The 20,191-nt window shown below is 41.5% G+C and overlaps 1 protein-coding gene and 1 pseudogene across 7 annotated transcripts; one reads left to right on the top strand and one right to left on the bottom strand.

The window, feature by feature from the left end:
- The first annotated feature begins 385 nt into the window (after positions 1-385).
- Positions 386-1,951, top strand: LOC111347315 (uncharacterized; annotated as a pseudogene). The gene is made up of 2 exons (XR_015994414.1): positions 386-918; positions 1,629-1,951. The product of XR_015994414.1 is annotated as an uncharacterized LOC111347315 (transcript).
- LOC148718212 (uncharacterized) lies at positions 1,897-20,165 on the bottom strand. Of its 6 annotated transcripts, none has more exons than XM_088742330.1 (6): positions 20,014-20,164; positions 12,999-13,069; positions 12,686-12,748; positions 10,791-10,854; positions 7,795-8,820; positions 1,897-7,385 (listed from the first exon to the last, which is right to left on the bottom strand). In XM_088742330.1, the coding sequence occupies exons 5-6, from the start codon at positions 8,750-8,752 to the stop codon at positions 2,872-2,874; spliced, it is 5,472 nt and encodes a 1,823-aa protein (XP_088598456.1). In that variant the 5' UTR covers positions 8,753-8,820; positions 10,791-10,854; positions 12,686-12,748; positions 12,999-13,069; positions 20,014-20,164; the 3' UTR covers positions 1,897-2,871. The 6 variants fall into 6 exon arrangements, with proteins under 6 accessions (XP_088598456.1, XP_088598455.1, XP_088598457.1 ...); XM_088742329.1 differs by lacking the exon at positions 20,014-20,164 and adding an exon at positions 16,774-17,012; XM_088742331.1 differs by lacking the exon at positions 12,999-13,069 and having other exon boundaries at positions 20,014-20,165.
- Between the last annotated feature and the right edge of the window lie 26 nt (positions 20,166-20,191).

The raw sequence follows: 20,191 nt of genomic DNA on the forward strand, positions 1-20,191 counted from the left end.
TCGTCAACTTCAATACTGTTGTGGAGAGAATTTTATTACACGACTTTGGCAGTCAGAGAGCCCATAACTAAAATCAACTAATCAAAATGCTCTATTGCCGGTCCAATATTCTTTAAGTATTGGACCGGGCAATGTCCCGAATGGTCCCGAATGATACCGCACTTGTGTCCCTTTGAACTTCAGTCGTCTAATAAATCTCTTATTAACCAAGCTTACTCGGGACCGTACTGGAAGAATATCGGCCATCAGTCTTTTTTTGTGCGGACCTCAATACGCTCGGTCCGTACTGTCAAGACCTCGAGCCGATATTCTCCCAGTACGGCCGTCGCGCTTGGTTAATAAGATATATTTATTTCAAAATTTTCACCCCTGTCAGGCAATAGAATATTCGGGGACTGTAAATAACTCAATATAGTTTTCTGAATGCTGAAAAAGTGACGTGTCCAGGTTCTGAATTGTATAATGAACGGTATGAATAATACACTTTTTTATCAGATAAACGCGCTTTCAAACAGTCTTGAAACTGTGACCAACCAACCTGGTCAAAGCCCAATGAGCAATCATAGAAAATCTCAGCAACCAAGTCTCTGCAGCTGTCAAAGGAAAAGGCAACGACAAGGAGTTTAAACAAATATTTGACAAGTTCGCTAACCATACCAAGCAGATTCACAGTGTGGGAAAGAAGTTAAATAAAACAGTTAGCCATGTTAACGAACTGGCAGCAGTATGGTCAAAGACAAGCATAAAATTTAACAAAGTTGTCAAAAGCCTTGAGGAGAAAACAGCGGAAAGCCAGGATAACCTTAAATACTTGGAGAAAAAAACTCACAGAGAAAATTGACAAGTTGGAACAGGAGGTGAAAACTTTAAAAGTGCCTTCAAGTTATACCCGAGAAGAAAGTGCATCGATCAAGCAGGGTAAGAATATTCTGACCCTTTAAATCCTTAGGGTGACCAGCATCTAATTTCTCCTAACACCACCCCCCCTGAATCAAACATTAAGATCACGAGAATAGAGGAAATAATCACCGTCTAAAAAACCTCCTGATTGTAAAACAAATTTTCCTTGTCAACAACTAAGGAAATGTATAAAGAACAGTATGGAGAATATGCATACTGATCTGAGGGTGTAAAGGATTAAGATTTATAGCCTCGCGGTTGCTCCTGGAAATACTCACGAAAGTTATTCCGATTGATTGTTTAACCGTTGAAACAAGTCGAATGGACACCCTTCCCTTACCCTCCCCCGTAAAAAGTGTTGTATCGCGCAATAGTTTTAAATTGTTTCATAAAATAAGGTCCTTCAAGTTTCAAAACGTAGAACGTTGTGAGGACCAGTTACAATAAATTGCATGGGGGAAGGAGTGGTGGATTTTGGAGGGATCACATGCTTTGAGGGGGGAACGGAGTGGATCAATCGTCACGAACAGACTATATAGGAGACTATAGAAAATTGACTACCAATTAAGAGGGGAGGGAGTCATAAGAATCTTACAGAAACAGAGGGGATCAGGTAAGTTTTATCGTGACACCACCAAAACACTCAACTCAACCCCACCCCCCTCCCCTCTCTTCCTCCTAGGCGAGATGAGACCACCCGTCCCCTACGTTTTTGTTCTTTATTACAGAATGGCCTGAGGGGAAATTCTGCATCCTGGCAAATGGCCGCTGCCCACGTGGATTTAGACGCCATGAGGGGCATCTCAAGTCACTCTATTGTACTCGTCACATTCACAGTTTGTCAACTCGGCCAAATTTGGAAGCAGTTCGATTGGTTGCTATGGTAGCTACTGTGGACAATACGGCAATTTCATTGGCTCCCTCACTTTGATCACGTGTTGCAAATAGAAGATCTACGATGTAGTTCTCGAATTACAAAGAAAACAATCACCAAAATTAAAGAAAAAAAGTTGTCTTGAACAGTTCGTTTGATTAAACAAAGTTAGAGGTGTCTGCCTTGGTAATTTCTAGTTGCGAAGACCATCCATGTACTAACAGTTGTTTAAATATACAAAGTCCTGAACTACTAAAGTATAAATATTCATAACTAACGAAGAATAAGGTCAAATATTATCTTAAAATAATCCATTTCAAATGGAAAAACAAAACAAAGCATCTCTCAAGTCAGTCATTTCACCATCAGCGGGAAACTTTATCTTCGTGCGCTTATTTAATGTTTCGTTAAATATATTTATAAACTTTGCAAACTTCAGTCGTTGGTAAGACCTTTATCGAAGTAGCTTAACAGATAAATTGCGTCACTTTAGAAACTATTTCCAAAAGAGAAAAGCCTCCCATAACAAGCACTATAGTATCAATCATTCAATGCAGTTTGAGGCGTGTAATTATGTGAAAGATTCGCTTCTTGCGTTATGACTTCATCACAATTCCGTGTAAAAATAACAGATTCATGCATAATGCGAAGATAAAAACAACGATAGCAGCTATAAACATACTGAAAATCTTATTTCATTAGTTTATATTTCCAAAACTGGCAGTTACAATCGGACACGCGAAGGATATAAACAACTATGCGCAAAACAAACCTTTTGAAGTTACAAAAGGAAAATTTATCAAATATTGACTGCGCTAAGACGAAAAAGTAGTAAAAGAATTTATATCATAACAACTTTATAATACTCCTATAGTTTTAGGTTTGTAATTTCGCTGTACTATTTACCTATGCGAAACGGCGAAGTGGCAAAAGAAAATATTTTGTTCTTCTTTCTATTTCTAATTCAATTAGTTTTAAACTTTTAGACGATGGTCATGCTGCCTCGTAAGAAAATTATTAAAATATTGTCCTCGGAAAAGTCACAAGCGCCGTATCTCTAAACCTGCGCAGGCATATATAAATATTCAACTGCAACTTCACGAGTTTCTTGAAAGAGACTTTTCTATATCCTTCACCATAAATCGACTGTCAGCGGTTTTTGAATGTTCTTCCCCAAAGACCTTTATTCTGATATCGAGTGCACGTTTAGCTGACTGAAGGGCCGAGACTAGATCTCCGAGTGAATGTTGAGTAACTCCTACGGAATGATAGCTGTCAGCGGTTTGTGAATGGTCTTTACCCAGAGCTTTTAACCGGATAGCCAGTGCACGCTTGTTTGACTCAAGGGCTGAGACAAAGTCTCCAAGTGAATGTTGAGTAACTCCTAAGGAATGATAGCTGTCAGCGGTTTTTGAATGGTCTTCACCCAGAGCTTTTAACCGGATATCCAGTGCACGCTTCTTTGACTCAAGGGCTGAGACAAAGTCTCCAAGTGAATGTTGAGTAACTCCTACTTCATGATAGCTGGCAGTGGTTTGTGAATGGTCTTCACCCAGAGCTTTTAACCGGATATCCAGTGCACGCTTGTGTGACTCAAGGGCTGAGACAAAGTCTCCAAGTGAATGTTGAGTAACTCCTAAGGAATGATAGCTGTCAGCGGTTTTTGAATGGTCTTCACCCAGAGCTTTTAACCGGATATCCAGTGCACGCTTCTTTGACTCAAGGGCTGAGACAAAGTCTCCAAGTGAATGTTGAGTAACTCCTACTCCATGATAGCTGTCAGCGGTTTCTGAATGGTCTTCACCCAGAGCTTTTAACCGGATATCCAGTGCACGCTTGTTTGACTCAAGGGCTGACACAAAGTCTCCAAGTGAATGTTGAGTAACTCCTAAGGAATGATAGCTGTCAGCGGTTTGTAAATGGTCTTCACCCAGAGCTTTTAACCGGATATCCAGTGCACGCTTGTTTGACTCAAGCGCTGAGACAAAGTCTCCAAGTGAATGTTGAGTAACTCCTACTTCATGATAGCTGTCAGCGGTTTTTGAATGGTCTTCACCCAGAGCTTTTAACCGGATATCCAGTGCACGCTTGTTTGACTCAAGGGCTGAGACAAAGTCTCCAAGTGAATGTTGAGTAACTCCTAAGGAATGATAGCTGTCAGCGGTTTTTGAATGGTCTTCACCCAGAGCTTTTAAACGGATATCCAGTGCACGCATGTTTGACTCAAGGGCTGAGACAAAGTCTCCAAGTGAATGTTGAGTAACTCCTAAGGAATGATAGCTGTCAGCGGTTTTGGAATGGTCTTCACCCAGAGCTTTTAACCGGATATCCAGTGCACGCTTGTTTGACTCAAGGGCTGAGACAAAGTCTCCAAGTGAATGTTGAGTAACTCCTAAGGAATGATAGCTGTCAGCGGTTTGTAAATGGTCTTCACCCAGAGCTTTTAACCGGATATCCAGTGCACGCTTGTTTGACTCAAGCGCTGAGACAAAGTCTCCAAGTGAATGTTGAGTAACTCCTACTCCATGATAGCTGTCAGCGGTTTGTGAATGGTCTTCACCCAGAGCTTTTAACCGGATATCCAGTGCACGCTTGTTTGACTCAAGGGCTGAGACAAAGTCTCTAAGTGAATGTTGAGTAACTCCTACTTCATGATAGCTGTCAGCGGTTTGTGAATGGTCTTCACCCAGAGCTTTTAACCGGATATCCAGTGCACGCTTCTTTGACTCAAGGGCTGAGACAAAGTCTCCAAGTGAATGTTGAGTAACTCCTAAGGAATAATAGCTGTTAGCGGTTTTTGAATGGTCTTTACCCAGAGCTTTTAACCGGATATCCAGTGCACGCTTCTTTGACTCAAGGGCTGAGACAAAGTCTCCAAGTGAATGTTGAGTAACTCCTAAGGAATAATAGCTGTCAGCGGTTTCTGAATGGTCTTCACCCAGAGCTTTTAACCGGATATCCAGTGCACGCTTGTTTGACTCAAGGGCTGAGACAAAGTCTCCAATTGAATGTTGAGTAACTCCTAAGGAATGATAGCTGTCAGCGGTTTTTGAATGGTCTTCACCCAGAGCTTTTAACCGGATATCCAGTGCACGCTTGTTTGACTCAAGCGCTGAGACAAAGTCTCCAAGTGAATGTTGAGTAACTCCTACTTCATGATAGCTGTCAGCGGTTTGTGAATGGTCTTCACCCAGAGCTTTTAACCGGATATCCAGTGCACGCTTGTTTGACTCAAGGGCTGAGACAAAGTCTCCAAGTGAATGTTGAGTAACTCCTAAGGAATGATAGCTGTCAGCGGTTTTTGAATGGTCTTCACCCAGAGCTTTTAACCGGATATCCAGTGCACGCTTCTTTGACTCAAGGGCTGAGACAAAGTCTCCAAGTGAATGTTGAGCAACTGCTACTTTATGATAGCTGTCAGCGGTTTGTAAATGGTCTTCGCCGAAAACTTTCAATTTGATATTGAGTGAACGCTTTTCTGATTCTAAGGCTTCTGCGTAGTTCACTCCAGTGCTTTCGATGTTTTCTGAGGAGGTTTTGCATTTTTTTTTATCATTTTGTTTTATATTCTTTTTAGGATGAAAATTAATTATATCAACCCAGTAAAGTGGACGGTCCGTTTTATATTTTAATTCGTCGAGCAGTCTTACTCCGGAAAAATGATAACGGAACCGACCAGTTGCACCAGCTGGAATGGTTGACTCAGATTCCTTCATTGTTTGCAGCAGTAAATTAGAGAAGGACTGCTTGGTTTTATCAGTGGAGATGTTCTTTATCGCTCGACTTACGAGAATGATAACTTCCGTTTGAAGTGGCTGGTTATGAGTCAGGCTCGTTTCGTTTAGGTGTTTTCTGTCTTTATCTCCCCTAGTTTCGTCGATCTCCGGGATCACTATCAGCCCTGTGTCCCCGACTACTTTGCATTCATTGACGGATCTTCTGTAAAAGTCCGCTGACTTTAACGAGTCACATTTGAAACTGTGATAAAGAGCAAGAACTTGGAGAATAATGAGCCTTAGGATTCTGTGCATTGGAATGGTTTCCATTGACGAAATGGCTTTTTCTAAAAGCTTCACTCCTTCTTTAGTTCTCCCGATGAAGAATTTGTACAATCCCCTGTAACTCAAGAGCTTTCCTTCTAGTTCTGTGTCACGAATAGGAGCAGTCAACCGAATTTGCTTAGCCTCCGACAGCAGCCTCTTGGTTTCTCCAGTTGCGCCAATAACTAAGCTACCGTAAGCTTTCGAGAGAAGCAGTCGTTTGTGGACAGAGCTATGCCTATCGTGATCAGTGGCTGCCTTTATTGCTGTCTCGTAAATAATTCCAAACATAGCATCATCTCTCCAATAAAGAAAGGAGAGATACATCTCAGCTATAGTCAAAACATTGCAAACTTTATCGACTGTTCTTTCCTCAAGACAACCGTCAATTAGACTATGAACGAAACTTTCCTCATTTTGAAAAAACTCTAGAAAAGCTGACATGGAATATCCTGCCAGAAACTTTTTTGTGAGCGTTTCAAATAAGGAAATGTACAATTCGAAAAAGCGCACTTTGGAGTTCAAGAGCGTGTCTTTCATGTCGCTTTCCCCTTTTTTCTGTACAAATGACAGTATGAGTTTATGGATGCAATATTTCTCGGCTTTCGAACTAGAATCAATGAGGGACTTTCTCTGGAGTCTCTGCAGAACTCTTGCGGCGTGGCTTGTTTCCACTCCTAAAACAGCTGATGCGGCCTCCAGGTCAAAGTGCTCGGGGAGAATGCAAAATGAGACCAGTGCCTCTCTTTCCTCTGCAGAAAGTCTCTGAAACGAAGCGTCAAAAAGAGACTTCAGCCTCAGATTGCTGGGATAGTCGGGGTTGTCCAACATTGCCAGAATATTATCTGTAGTTTTGAAGAACATGTCAACAGACCGAGCTAATGTCCCGGTATCATCTCCCGAAATCGAGCAACACAACAACTTCATGGCCAATGGTACGCTACCGCAAATCTGTGCAACTTTTAATCTATCAGACTTACTCGCTTCTGGAAGCAATTCCTGGACAAGATTTGAAGAGGATTCCTCGTCCAACTCTCTTATTCTTACAGCATGATGTCCCTTGAAACGCAGATTAAAAAATTCACATGATTCTCTTGTGGTGAGAAGAAACGTAACCTTATTGCTGCGATTGAGAAGTTCTTCAATTAAAAGAAAAACGTCCTTTTTCACGTTGGGAAAGCCACTTTCAAAAAGATCATCAGCATTATCAAGTATAAATATGCAGCGATTTGGAATCTGAGCGAAAATCCGGCAAAGTTCGTCATCTGCCGTCAAACGCTGGGATGCTTGCACGGGCTGTGTAAACAAGCCACGAAATTTCGACGTCAGATCACTTTTTAGCCTCATCCCACGTAACGAAACAAAGTATATTGGCAGGCCTTGTGCTTGGAGGCGATGTCCTACAGCGATTGCAGTCGACGTTTTTCCGAAACCCGGCGAGCCCCAAATGGAAACGAGGCGAGTGGCTTCGTTGGTCGCGTGTGCAATGACGTCGTTGCACTCTTTTTCGCGCCCAGTGAAGTTAGGAACCATTGAAGGAAGATTTGATTTTGGTAGAATAGGATTAGACTCTACGAATAAAAAGAAATATTAAATATTAGTTCAGAATATGAACACATGTATACAATCAAGTTGTTGTAAGTACTCAATCTCGAAATGTGCACCCCACAGCTACCTGCGACGAGTGTGTTATAGAGGAATAAGACCTCAGCTTATAAAGCTAACTGGTGTTGAAACTTTTATTTAAAGTATGGTAAACTTTAGCGGCGAGAACCATTATATCAACAACCTCAAAATTGGTGCGGGTCATATCCCTTCCAAAACTGTTACAGAGAAGAGCCCCCCTCTTACTTTATGATTGCTTTGTTGACGATTACATGGCATCCGATTCTCTTTTTAGGTAAGAATCGAATTTAAAAATGTCTTGAAGTTACCGTGAAAAAAGTCGACTTTGAAGACAAACAGTAGCACCTCTATTACCTTGTTTCGTAGTCTTTATGGTGATGTCCTCCAACTTTCGATTCAATTCAGCAAGTTTTTGACTCGTTTCTTCTGTAGCTACGGTTGATTTTGCCAACTCCAACTGTTTCTTTAATACTTCGATAGTTTCTTCATGATCTGACGTCTCCTTTTTCCTCTCTTTATTTTGCTCTTGCAACTGGTGTTTCAGTTGTCGAATCTCTTCTTTTATCTCCGTCACTGTTTGTTCTGCCTCATCCCGCCGCTCCTGGTTTGCTTCTGCGATATCAGACCTCATGCTCATCAACTCATCTTTTACTTCTTCTTTGAGAAATGTCCTTTCTGCCTGAAGTTCTTTTCTGATCCCATCCTCGAGCTTGCGGACTTTTTCTATCGGGAAATCTGTCTCAGTTAAGTTTCCAATGGCATTCACAGAGCTTAATGAGACACTAAGGGCTTGGAAGGCGTCCTTAGTAAGTTGTATGTACATGTCAAATGTTGCTTTTGGGATCTCAAAGCTGGGTGAGTGGCAGAACGCATTTCGTAAAAGTCGCAGTTGATCGATCGCCAAGGCAAATGACTCAGCATCGTTCCCAGTCGGGCTGATCACAGAAGCATGAAACCCTCCGGTAGGAAGTCTATGGGGTCTTACGAACAAGTAGCTGAGTGTTCTGTGATGGCCTCCACCGTCTGGCATGGAAAAGGACTTTGAAAAGATGGTGGCTTGGAATAAGGCAGTACAATCCCACGCATCGTACGAAAGATGAGTAGGGACTTTAGTAGATCCACTCTCTTTGGCAAGGAACATGTTGCGCACGGCAACGGAGTCATCCCAGGACTGGAAACCAGGAAGATGTCCAAAGATATTGTCCCATTTGTTTTTGAAGGATTGACGTAATGCCTTTGGAAATTCATTGAGCACGACAAAAGCAAATTTGAAGTAGTTTAACTGTTCTTTTGTAAACGGCTGTAGAGTCATTATTGCTACCTTATTATGATGAGCGACGATGATCTCAAGGCATCTGGACAGATAGATCTCCCTGGGGTCTGTAATAAAACAGTTCCAATTGATCAATTACACAAACTATTCACGAAAGGCCTTCCTCAGTAAACTGTGTTTTCGCCTCGATTGATACCTGAAAAGCTATTTAAAGGTTTGATTAAATTTTATGCAGTAGAAGTTCTTAAATACTCAATGGTAAAGTAGTTACTTAGCAATACAAAGCAATTCTAAATTCTCGCATCACTGTGAATCATTTTCAGCCCTTAACCTCGCCCTTTGCCCCTACCACCCCCTCCCCCAAAGAACTCATTTTAACAAAGACTAGCTCGTGGGGGTGGTCCTAACAAAAGAGAGTTTGCCTTCCCCTCTAACCCTCTCGTAGAGATAGAGGAAAGTAATCTTGCATGAGGGATCGCGGGATGTTACGACCCCCTAGGCTGCGTGACATTCTAAATTAAGCTTTTTGGGAACTCTGTATGATGAACCTTTCTACAGGATACCGTGAAAAGTAATAATTAACATAACTTTGAACGACTGGAGTCAAGATTTGAGCTTAGGTCCTAGTTTCATTGGAACATATTATCTTCAATAAACGGAAGTCATATTTTCATGCGTTCGAATGAGCTCACGTATGCCAGCAGGAAAGCAAGGAAGCTACCCAGTATCTTGTTTCGCAGAGAATTTTAAATCGGTCTTACAAGTAACTTTGTGTTAGTTAAACAATACTCACGTAAATAAGCACATCTTGACTCTAACGACGAGAAATTTGTGTTCTGTCTAGATCTACGAATTATCGCTCCACATATCATGTAACAGGGTCCCCTACACCCATTTGTAGAACTCAGTCGAGTAAAAACTATTTGGCCTTTTTCACGCATCACAAATAATATCCAACACTCTTTCACGTTCACGCGAAATTCAAGACAATCATGTTGAGTTACATTTAAACTTTCTAGTCGTGCCAGTTTTACGCGACAAACGATGATGTAATGCCCTCTATGTTCATTCTAGTTGTTCAAGAACCAGTAGTGGTTAGCCGGTGTACAGCCGCCCCATCCCCCTCCCAATTTTTTTAAGGGGATGGGGCGGCTGTACACAAGCTAGTAGTGGTTCTTTTTTGCGACTTTTATCGATCCACATGAAGTCCATCTCCTGTCAACACCTAACCAAAGCCATTCGAGAACAATACGTACAATAAAGTAGCCGGAAATTAATCACGCAAAACAAAATGGTTCACGAATCACGATTTATTTAACTCTTAATTCACGGGTCACATTGAAATAGACAGATCTTACCATCTTTAATCACGATTCACGAATGAATTATTAATTCAAATCACGATTCACGAGAAAAAAATTTGCTCAATCACGCTTCACGTAAAAAGTAGATGAGACCTTCATGCAACTATTCTGGGCTTTTGTTGGTTGATGGTTCTGTGGTAAACCCACTATTGACACTAGTCAGAGTGTGTTCCGTCTCGCCCCAATCCCTTTTTAGGTTACACTCCCCTGTACTTTCGGTTTCTATTTGCGAACAGTTCGTTGGGTAATCGCTTGGAAACATGCATAAGAGAGAAGACCGATATCTGATAGTTACAACCATTCGAGTCATTTTTGGCCTTTAATGCAAGGAGACGCAAAAGCTCTAATCAAATTTTGCGTCAGTCAGAGCAGGGTATCGAAAGATTAAATAAAGAAAGGATCACACTCTGTTCTGTTTCCGCTTGTCAATATAGAATTTCAAGCTTAGCTTCAGGGCGTAAAAATTCGGCTGATTGACAATGCATCAACTATTGCACAATCGTGAACATTGAAACTCGCTTAATACGACGAAGAGGCTCGATTACAGCGAATAAATTGAATTGAGTTCTTATCCAAGCTACTTTGACTCTTTTAAAGCGTACCGTCGACTCATTCCTTTCTCAAATGCTTGAAATCTCGAACAGTATCTCTTTACATTATTATCTAGCGTGTAAATAAGTTGGAAGTCCTAATAAAGCGCAAAGATGTCTCACCTTTTCTTGTCGTAATCAAAGTAAACTTCCCCTCTTGCTTTCCAACAGCTTCCCCAATGAAAGGCTGAAACAACAGCGTATTAATGTTAGAAAGAAATTTGGTAAAGATGCAGTGCTAGAATAAGCTAAGAACTTCCACCGGGTCTGGCTAGAATAACAATGTAAAATGTTTGAGGAAAAAAGTAGTAAGCCGGGATGCAATGCCGCTAGAGACTACCTCAGTGTTCTCGGCGGTTTAAAGCCGGAGTAGAGGATTCTCCATGAAGTTCTAGATGGGAAGATTCCCGTCGGTTTTATCAACTAAACAACAGAATCTGTGACCCTTTGAAGAATCTAAAGCCTGCAAAGGTCCGTCCATTGGACGGAGCCTCCCCATCTAAGTCATCATAATGCCTCCCCCTCCCCACCCCTCGAAGATCAAGCAGGTGAATTCTATAGCTGGCAAATTAAATGTTTGCGGTTAGTTTTGTTTTCGCCTGGGATATGCACAAATACTTCTCTTCAACAATTAGGCCGTCGATATGTAGGCGCATCTCCTAATAAAACTTACAATAGTAATATGTGGGCTATAAAAGGGAATGTGATGAATTTACTCACTCCTACAATTTGGAGTCTAGAGTCGTTCGGAAGACAAAAAGTCTTTGAGTCGTGGCAACGCGTCAACAACTTGAAATAAACAGCATAAAATACCGCCCAAAGAGAAGCGGGATGGGATGAAGCGAAAGCTGCCTGCCTGTTTTCGGGAACAAACGATATTTCGATCTCATGACTAACGTCCGAGGCATTCGAATATATTCAGATAGAGGTCAAAAGACGTTTCTGGTGACTTAACAAATTTTGTTTTCGCTCTCGACAAGAACCCTTTTCATGTTGCGCAATTTTGGACTAAAGCCATAAACATAATGGTCAGATTTGGGTAAAAACTTGACCTTTCTAAAGAGTTATCCTTTGTCTCGTGGACGCATAGAAACACAGACTTTTCGTGTCCGAAAAAGGATAAACATGATAAATGAATGATAAATCGTTGTTCTTACGATTTTCGTTACTACTGATTAGAATCAAACTGTGAGTTACAGATCGTGACGTGCTGTGCGCTGCTAAACATAGACTTAGTCAGCCCATGAGGACGAATGATTACGCGTCGATACTTACCTTGCATGATGGAATGAGGGTTAGCTGTTATGGGTGCATGCATTTTGGCACGCTTTCGTGGTATTTAAACATTATTTTGTTTTCCATCAAGATGGATTTAATAACCTAAGCTTCTTTTATTCTGTTACACAACCCTTAAATCTCTTAGAAACATACACAGTGGCGAATCAACACCTAAAGCTAAGGGGTGGGGGGGGGGGGGGGCGTTTTTGTTTGTGTGTGTTCACTTGCCGGCTTTTCTTCCCTCTGCTTTTGTTGTTTTACCCTAAAATAAAGGGGGTCCCGGGCCCCACGTTCTCTCCCCTAGATCCGCCGCGCCACTGATACATGAGAGAAAAGACCGATAACTGATAGATACAACCATTCGAGTCATTTTTGTCCATTAATTCAAGGAGTCGCAAACGCTCTAATAAAATCTTGCGTCAGTCAAGCCATGGTATTGACAGATCGAGTATACAAATGATTGCATCCTGTTTCCGCCTGTCGGAGTAGAATTTCAAGCTGAGCTTTAGGGCTCAAAACCTCGGCTGATTGAGAATACATCAATTACTGCACAATCGCGAATATTTTACAGCTAATAAATTGAATTGAGTTCTTGTTCGAGCTACTTCCGCCTCTTTAAAGCGTACCGTTGATTTGTTCTTTTCTCAAATGCTTTTAATTTTTGACAGTATTTTTTGCAGTATTATCCGACAAACGTGCAAATTTGTTCGGGGTCCTACTGAAACGCAGAGAAGTCTCACCTTTTCTTGTCTCAATCGAAGTGAACTTCCCCTCTTGTTTTCAACGGGTTCCCCAGTGAAAGGCTGAAAGGTCAGTGTATTAGCGTTAGAAAGAAATTTGGTAAAGATGCAGTGTTAGCCATGGCTAAATTCGAGCCACTTTTATATTAACAGCGAGGGGAGGCGTGATTAACAAAGCTGACGTTCTGAAGAGGTAAATTTCACTCCGAGATCTTGTCTAGCGCTACTACGAAATTTATAATTTCGGACGGGATTGACTCAACAAACAAGTGGTCCAAATAAAACGAAGAATTAAAACGAAGAAACAACTCACCGGCTCTCGCCTTTGTTGAAGTGAAATACTAGTAACGAGTATTCTCTTCTTGCGTAGAACTTCCACAGGGTCTGGTTAGGTTGACAATGTTAAATGTTTGAGGAAAAAAAAAGTGGTTAGGATGCAATGCTGCTGGAGACTAGCTGCTCTCTGTGGTTTAAAAACTGGGGAGGGGGTATTCGATGAAGTTCTAGATGCAAAGATTCCCGTCATTCAGTTATCAACCATAGAATAGGTTTCTTTTTCGTACACTTACCACACAAAATAACACCTTTTAAACCTACCATTGGATATGGGACCGACAGAATATGCAACCCTTTTAAGAATCTAAAGCCTGGAAAAGGTCCGTTCATCGGGAGGAGCTTCCCACCTAAGTCATGATAAGAAATACCTTCCCCCCCCCCCCCCCACACACACACAAACACACACCCCTTCAGGATCAAGCGGTTGAATTCGTTAGCTATTTCAAAAATAGCTAACGAATACTCCGCATGTCACTGTTCTGTTTGGAGCAAGTAACAGGCAACAAAAGGGAATGTGATGAATTACCCACATCTACAAATTGGAGTCCGGAGTCATTCGGAAAACAAACAATCTTTGAGTCGTGGCAACGAGTCAAGAACTTGAAATACACAGCATAAAACACCGCCCAAAGAGAAGCGGGATGGGATGAAGCGAAAGTTGCCTGCTTCTATTCGGGAACAAACGATGGTCCGATCTCGTTACTAACGCCCGAGGCATTCGAATAGACGGGGTCGCAAATTCCCACGTAGTCTCTGTGAACCCCTCCCCCAGTATGATTTTATTGTGTCAGCGGTCGTCTCACTTTAGTAATAACTAACTGAGGGAAGCTCAACTCGGGGACTAAGGTTGAATCAGCTGTTAATTATAACCACAGGCGGCCCAAGCTCTCTTTGAGAACCACACAATGAACACAATTTGCATATTTATAAGGATGTGTATGGGATTTTCTACCACATAAAGAGAAGTCTTCTCTTTATGTGGTAGAAAACCAGGATTTAAAAAAACCGCTTAAATCAAGTGAGCGTGTAAAGATGAAAATAAACAATTTTTTTTAAAAATCGAGTTTCCAGATGGGATTTGAACCCACGACCCTCCGTGATCTAGTCGGATGCTCTAACCACTGAGCTACAGGAGACTCTATGGTGAGCAAGGGTCAATTAGTGGGTATTGACTGGAACCGCATCACGCGGCTACACAGCCAAACATCAGCTAGCGCATAGAAGCTCACTAACAGCATCACGCTGTCACATTAAAGCATCACATGCATTAAAGCATCACATGCAGCCAACCATCCTCCAAAGTGAGCGTGTAAAGATGAAAATAAACAATTTTTTTTTAAAAATCGAGTTTCCAGATGGGATTTGAACCCACGAACCCTCCTCCCTCCGTGGGTTCAAATCCCATCTGGAAACTCGATTTTTAAAAAAAATTGTTTATTTTCATCTTTACACGCTCACTTTGGAGGATGGTTGGCTGCATGTGATGCTTTAATGCATGTGATGCTTTAATGTGACAGCGTGATGCTGTTAGTGAGCTTCTATGCGCTAGCTGATGTTTGGCTGTGTAGCCGCGTGATGCGGTTCCAGTCAATACCCACTAATTGACCCTTGCTCACCATAGAGTCTCCTGTAGCTCAGTGGTTAGAGCATCCGACTAGATCACGGAGGGTCGTGGGTTCAAATCCCATCTGGAAACTCGATTTTTAAAATAAATCAAGTGAAATCGGTAAAATAAGGAGACCAGGAGCAAACAACACACGTATGGAATAAGGTAAGCCATTTTTATTTAATATATTCACTTTTAAATATCTCTGTGGAGATCTTGTAGAAAATGCCATACAAATCCTTATAAATATGCAAATTGTGTTCCTTGTGTGGTTCTCAAAGAGAGCTTGGGCCGCCTGTGTTATAACCAGCGGTAAGAATCCCGCGCTTTTACTAAAGGTCACGTGCTCATCAGGGCCATAGTTAGTAGGCTGATTGACCTCACCGTCCTAACGAGATGTCATCCGAATTCTTCCCAAAGCCGGCTACTAGTCCTAGAGACTACGGTTACGGGCTTTTGCATGCGACACAGGAACGGAAGGAAGATTTCATTGAGCAATTCACAACATTGAATTCTACATGTTACATGTTTTGTGCTTTCCACAACAGACGTCAAGGACAGTTCGCGGAAATCATCCGAAAACGGTTTCATATTTTCATGTGGAATTGAAATCGAAATCAGTATTATGTCAAAACAATTCATTAAAATTTAGCAATCAAGCAGCCAGGATTTTAATTTCGGTAATTGTCCGAAGGCAACTATCGACTGCATCCGTTCCATGCACGTGCGTTGACAGATTATTGCACAACTTCCACCGGTGAGAAATTGAGTACGAACAGGAGCCCATCCTGGTACGAAGGAATGCGAAATCATCTTCATAAATGTCAACAATCCTTTACGGTTGTCAAGATTTAGCGACTGATTAATAAAGCGTTTTTCATAGTCTCAAAATGATTACAGTTTTCTTTAACCTCGGCCCCAAAGGTTTTTGACAGTTTACACGGGTTTGAATCTGCCCTTCAATTCGCCTTTTCTTATCGTAAATTCTGGCAAAATCCGGCAAGGTTTCAGCTCCAGAACCTAGCTGGTCAGAGAAGAGTAATCAATTATGATACCACTGGTTGACTGCAGGCAGAACTTCGTTTACCATTACGCAAGTCAGATGACCGCTGACACAATAAAATCATACTGCGGAAGAGGGTCACAGAGTCTTGCAGACGCATACATTTCAACACAGAGTTTTTGTGACCAAAACAAGGATAAACTTGATAAATGAACGACAAATCGTTTTTCTTGAGATTTACAGAATTTCAATTGTAGAATCAAGCTTTAAAGCACAGATCGTGACGTTTTAGGACTGCTCTGCGATGCTAAACGTAGACTTAGCCCATTGAGGACGAATGATCACGCATCGATATTGATGTTGTATGACGGGATGACGGTACGGTTAGCTATTATGGGTGCATGCGTTTTGGCACGCTTTCGTCGTATTTAAGCATTATTTTGTTTTCCTTCAAGATGGATTTAGTAACCTAAGCTTCCCTTTATCGGCTACACAACCCTTAAAGTTTCGGAACAAACACAGTGGCGCATCCAGACCTCGAGCTAAAAGTGTGGGGGGGGGGGGGGGGAAAGGCGTTTTTGTTTGCGCGTCTTCACCTGCCGGCTTTTATTCCCTCTACTTTTATTATTTTATCTCAAAATAAAGGGTGTCCCGGGAAACCCCTTCCCCTCCCCTAGATCTGCCTCTGATGCGTGAGAGAGAAGACCGATAACTGATAGTTATAGCCAGTAGATTTATTTTTGGCCGTTAATTCAAGTAGACGTGAAAGCTCTACTAAAATTTTACGTCAGTCAGAGCATGGTATTGACACGCAGGTCGAATGAACTGATGATCACATCCTGTTTCCACCTGTCGGTGTAGAATTTAAAGCTGAGCTTTAGGGGCGTAAAAGCTCGGCTGATGGAGAATAGATCAACTATTACACAATCGCGAGCTCTTTAACTCCGCTTAAGGTGGAAAGGCTCGATTACAGCGAATAAACTGAATTAAGTTCTTGTGCAAACTACTTCCGCCTCTTTAAAGCGTACCCTTGGACTTGTTCCTTTCTCAAATGCTTTTAACTTTTGACAGTATTTTTGACAGTATTATTCGACGAGTGCGTGAATAGGTTCGGGGTCCTAATAAAGCGCAGAGATGTCTCACCCTTTCTTGTCTTAATGGAAGTAAACTTCCCCTCTTGTTTTCAACAGCTTTCCCAATGAATGGAATCGAACCCGGGATACATTGATGAAAGGCGAGCGCTCTCACCACTATGCCAACCCTGCTTCCCCTCGAAGTACAAACAAGCAAGTCGAAGTAGAAACAAGCAAACTTTCTGAAGCGCAGGAAAATGGAATGGACTTAGACGCATTTGGTTTTAGTTTTGAATCTGATTGGATATGAGGATGGCGCGAGTTTCTTAACGAATCAAAGAGCGAAGTAAAGCAAAGCCATAGCAATCTAGGATTGCGTTCAACGCTCGTTTGAAAATCACCGCCATAAACCAAATCAATAGCAAATCAGCTGAGTGTCGCCAACATGTCTCTACTATGACGCAGCGCTGGCTGCGATTTATTTTGCCGTAGGCACATCCATCGAAAAGTTATGTTTTCAGAAAAGTTAGGTTAAATTTTCGTCACTTTTATGGAATTAAGTACTACTTAGATTGGAACGGGTTAGGATTATGAAAATATCTTCATACAACACTTCCATTTCACAAACAGGAACATAAGATATATTCGATTCAATGGTGGGGTCAGTGGACCGCTTCAATATCTTTTCAACAGTTTTGTATGGCGCAATCTCGGCAATGACACTTATTATACATTGTATCTGATTTATCATCACGGGTTTATTACGAATCAACTTGACGGCCTGTTCCCAGTTGGCTTGTTAGCTCAATTGGTAGAGCGCTGCACTAGTATCGCAGAGGTCAGTGGTTCGAATCCCGTACAGGCCTGATTTTTTTCTGGTCTGATTTTCGCTATTGCATAAATAGCGCTCTCTACTGCGAGGATCGTGCATCATACGTATTTAATACCGCAGTTCAAAATATATGAACTTCATATATACATTGTATCTAACACTTAGTACACCGAAATATGTAACTCAAACTTCAACAAGTATGGAAATAATAACAGTGTACATCTCTGCAGCTGATATCAAGAAATGTGACAAGTGAACAGAAAAATAGAAATTAACTGCGTGAGATGTGGGTGACCTAAGGCAAACCAACGATATTCGTGATAATTTTCTTCGGACTTGTCGTTGTCAAATGCTCGTGATCACTATTGAGTTCGCTCAAGATCTGTAAAAATATTTTCATTTTCATCAAGATTTCTTTGTTGTGAATGAACTTTTTGTGTTCGAGTCAGAGAGGCATGTCCAATTTGATAGGTGTTCTTTGCAGATTATTTAAAAGCATCGTTGAATAGTTTTTGTTTTGGAGTCATGCCATGGTTAAATGATCGAGTTCAATCACTGTAGTGCATAATAGCCTAGATCTACCATGACGTGTCCATCTCTGAGAAATCGCTTGAAGGCGGACATTCAGTCTAAACGCTCTAAAACAATGAAAGAATGCTTATCCTTCGAAGCTAAGGATTTGCCATTGAGGGAGTGGGTTACTGGCAGCCGTGTGTCCAAAACTTTAGGGGTGAGGAGAGTACGTTTTAGACACTTTGGTCAATTTCAATTCAGTTTTTGGTCAAAAAGAGCCTCGTCGGAGAAACCTTTTTCACTAAGCAAATTTTTGATGGTGCTTGTCTCGCATGATTAATAGTCAGACTCGTGCCTTGTTCCAGCTCAGCCAGAGGGCTGTCCACAAGGATGGCAAGGTTTGAGAAGGTTAAAGGAAGGACGGTGGGCGGGCGGGGGAGGAATGCTATGGAAGAATGAATTCTAAGATATGCAGGTGTATATCACATGTTAATGAAAAGAGCATGATGACGTTGTAGAAGGAAAGATGTGAATCGTTCTATCAGAAGAGTGGAACAACGAACGCGCTCACGTCGCGCTCAGTTCACGAGGTGTCCACGTGAGAACTCACTTCTCGTCTCACTTAGAGCCTTTCATAAGCGTTCGCTTCACATATTGCGCGTGCATCTCACGCTATACGTCACGCATCAATCAATTATCTCGAAAAAAAAACCAATGCTGATCACTTGTTTGAAAGATAAGCAACAGGTATCCAAATACTGGTTTCTCGACCGAATTTTCTCTCCAAGCCTTAATGACTTATCTTTAAACGATGTATATTGTAGAGAATACAATGCGAAGGAATGGCTTCTTTTACAGCGAGTATGTCCAAGAGAGAGGCACGCGGATGGCTGCCTAATACAAGTTAACAAAAACACATCTTGCAGCGTTTTAAGTCACGTGTAGAGGTGCTTCACGGGGAAGAGATAAAGAATTTCTGAGATAAGGGTCTATTTAAGAGAGCATTTCGATTAATTGGCATTTAGGAGAGCATTTCTCAGTTTACTCGCTGAGAACAAAGAAATATGTCAGAAGGAGCCAATGAGAACTCGAAGTAGAAACAAGCAAACTGTCTAAAGCGCGGGAAAATGGAATGGACTCAGACGCGTTTGGTTTTAGTTTTGAATCTCATTGGATGTGAGAAGGTGGCGCGAGATTTCTTCAACAATCACAGATCGAAGTATAGCAAAACCATGGTAATCTAGGATTACGTTCGACGCTCGAATGAAAATCGATGCGATAACCAAAGGAATAGCTAATCAGCTGAGTGTCGCCAACATGTCTCTACTGTGAAGTAGCGCTGGGTGCAATTTATTTTGCCTTAAACGGCATATCCACTGAAAAATTTTGTTTTCAGGAAGTTAGATTAAACTTTCTGCTTAGATTGGGACAAATTAGGATTATGAAAACATCTTCATATGACACGTCACCAACAGGAGCATAAGATACATTCAATTCAATAGTGGGTTCAATAGACCGTTTCAACCGTATCTTTAACAACATTTTGCTATGGCGCAATCTCGGCAACAACACATAGTATGAATATAGTAACAGTGGCTATAACCGCTGCAGAGATCTAGAAATATGACTTATCAACAGAAAAAGAGAGATTAACTGCGTGAGATGTGGCTGACCAAAGGCAAACAATATTCGTAATAATTTCCTTGGGCTTTTTCGTTGTGAAATGCTCGTCGTCACAATTGAGTTTGCTCAAGATTAATAAAAAATATTTCCTGTCGGCGGCTCAAAACTTAGTTACGTGGACTAAAAACAAGTAACGTGGACTAAAAACTTGAAAGAGCATATACACTTCCCTGACCAATAAGAATCAGTCCAGCCTGACGAGAACAGCAGCTTATGCTAACGTTTGTGGTTGTCCACATCCAGAACAGGCTTTCACCGACACAGTGAAACATATTTACTCACCTTCACATCTTGAAAGGTCGTAAAGTCTTTGGGAATCCAAATTTCTGTTCGATAAGGGACAAGTGGACAGCAGATACCTGCTAAGAGCCGCGTCAGTGGTGGGTGTGACGAGAGAATAACTCCGCTAATGTTTGTCTTTCGCGTCGTTTATCAGAGATATTTTTAGATCTCATTACTA

Source organism: Stylophora pistillata, chromosome 13 (genome assembly GCF_964205215.1).
Source record: "Stylophora pistillata chromosome 13, jaStyPist1.2, whole genome shotgun sequence".
Classification (NCBI taxonomy): domain Eukaryota; kingdom Metazoa; phylum Cnidaria; class Anthozoa; order Scleractinia; family Pocilloporidae; genus Stylophora; species Stylophora pistillata.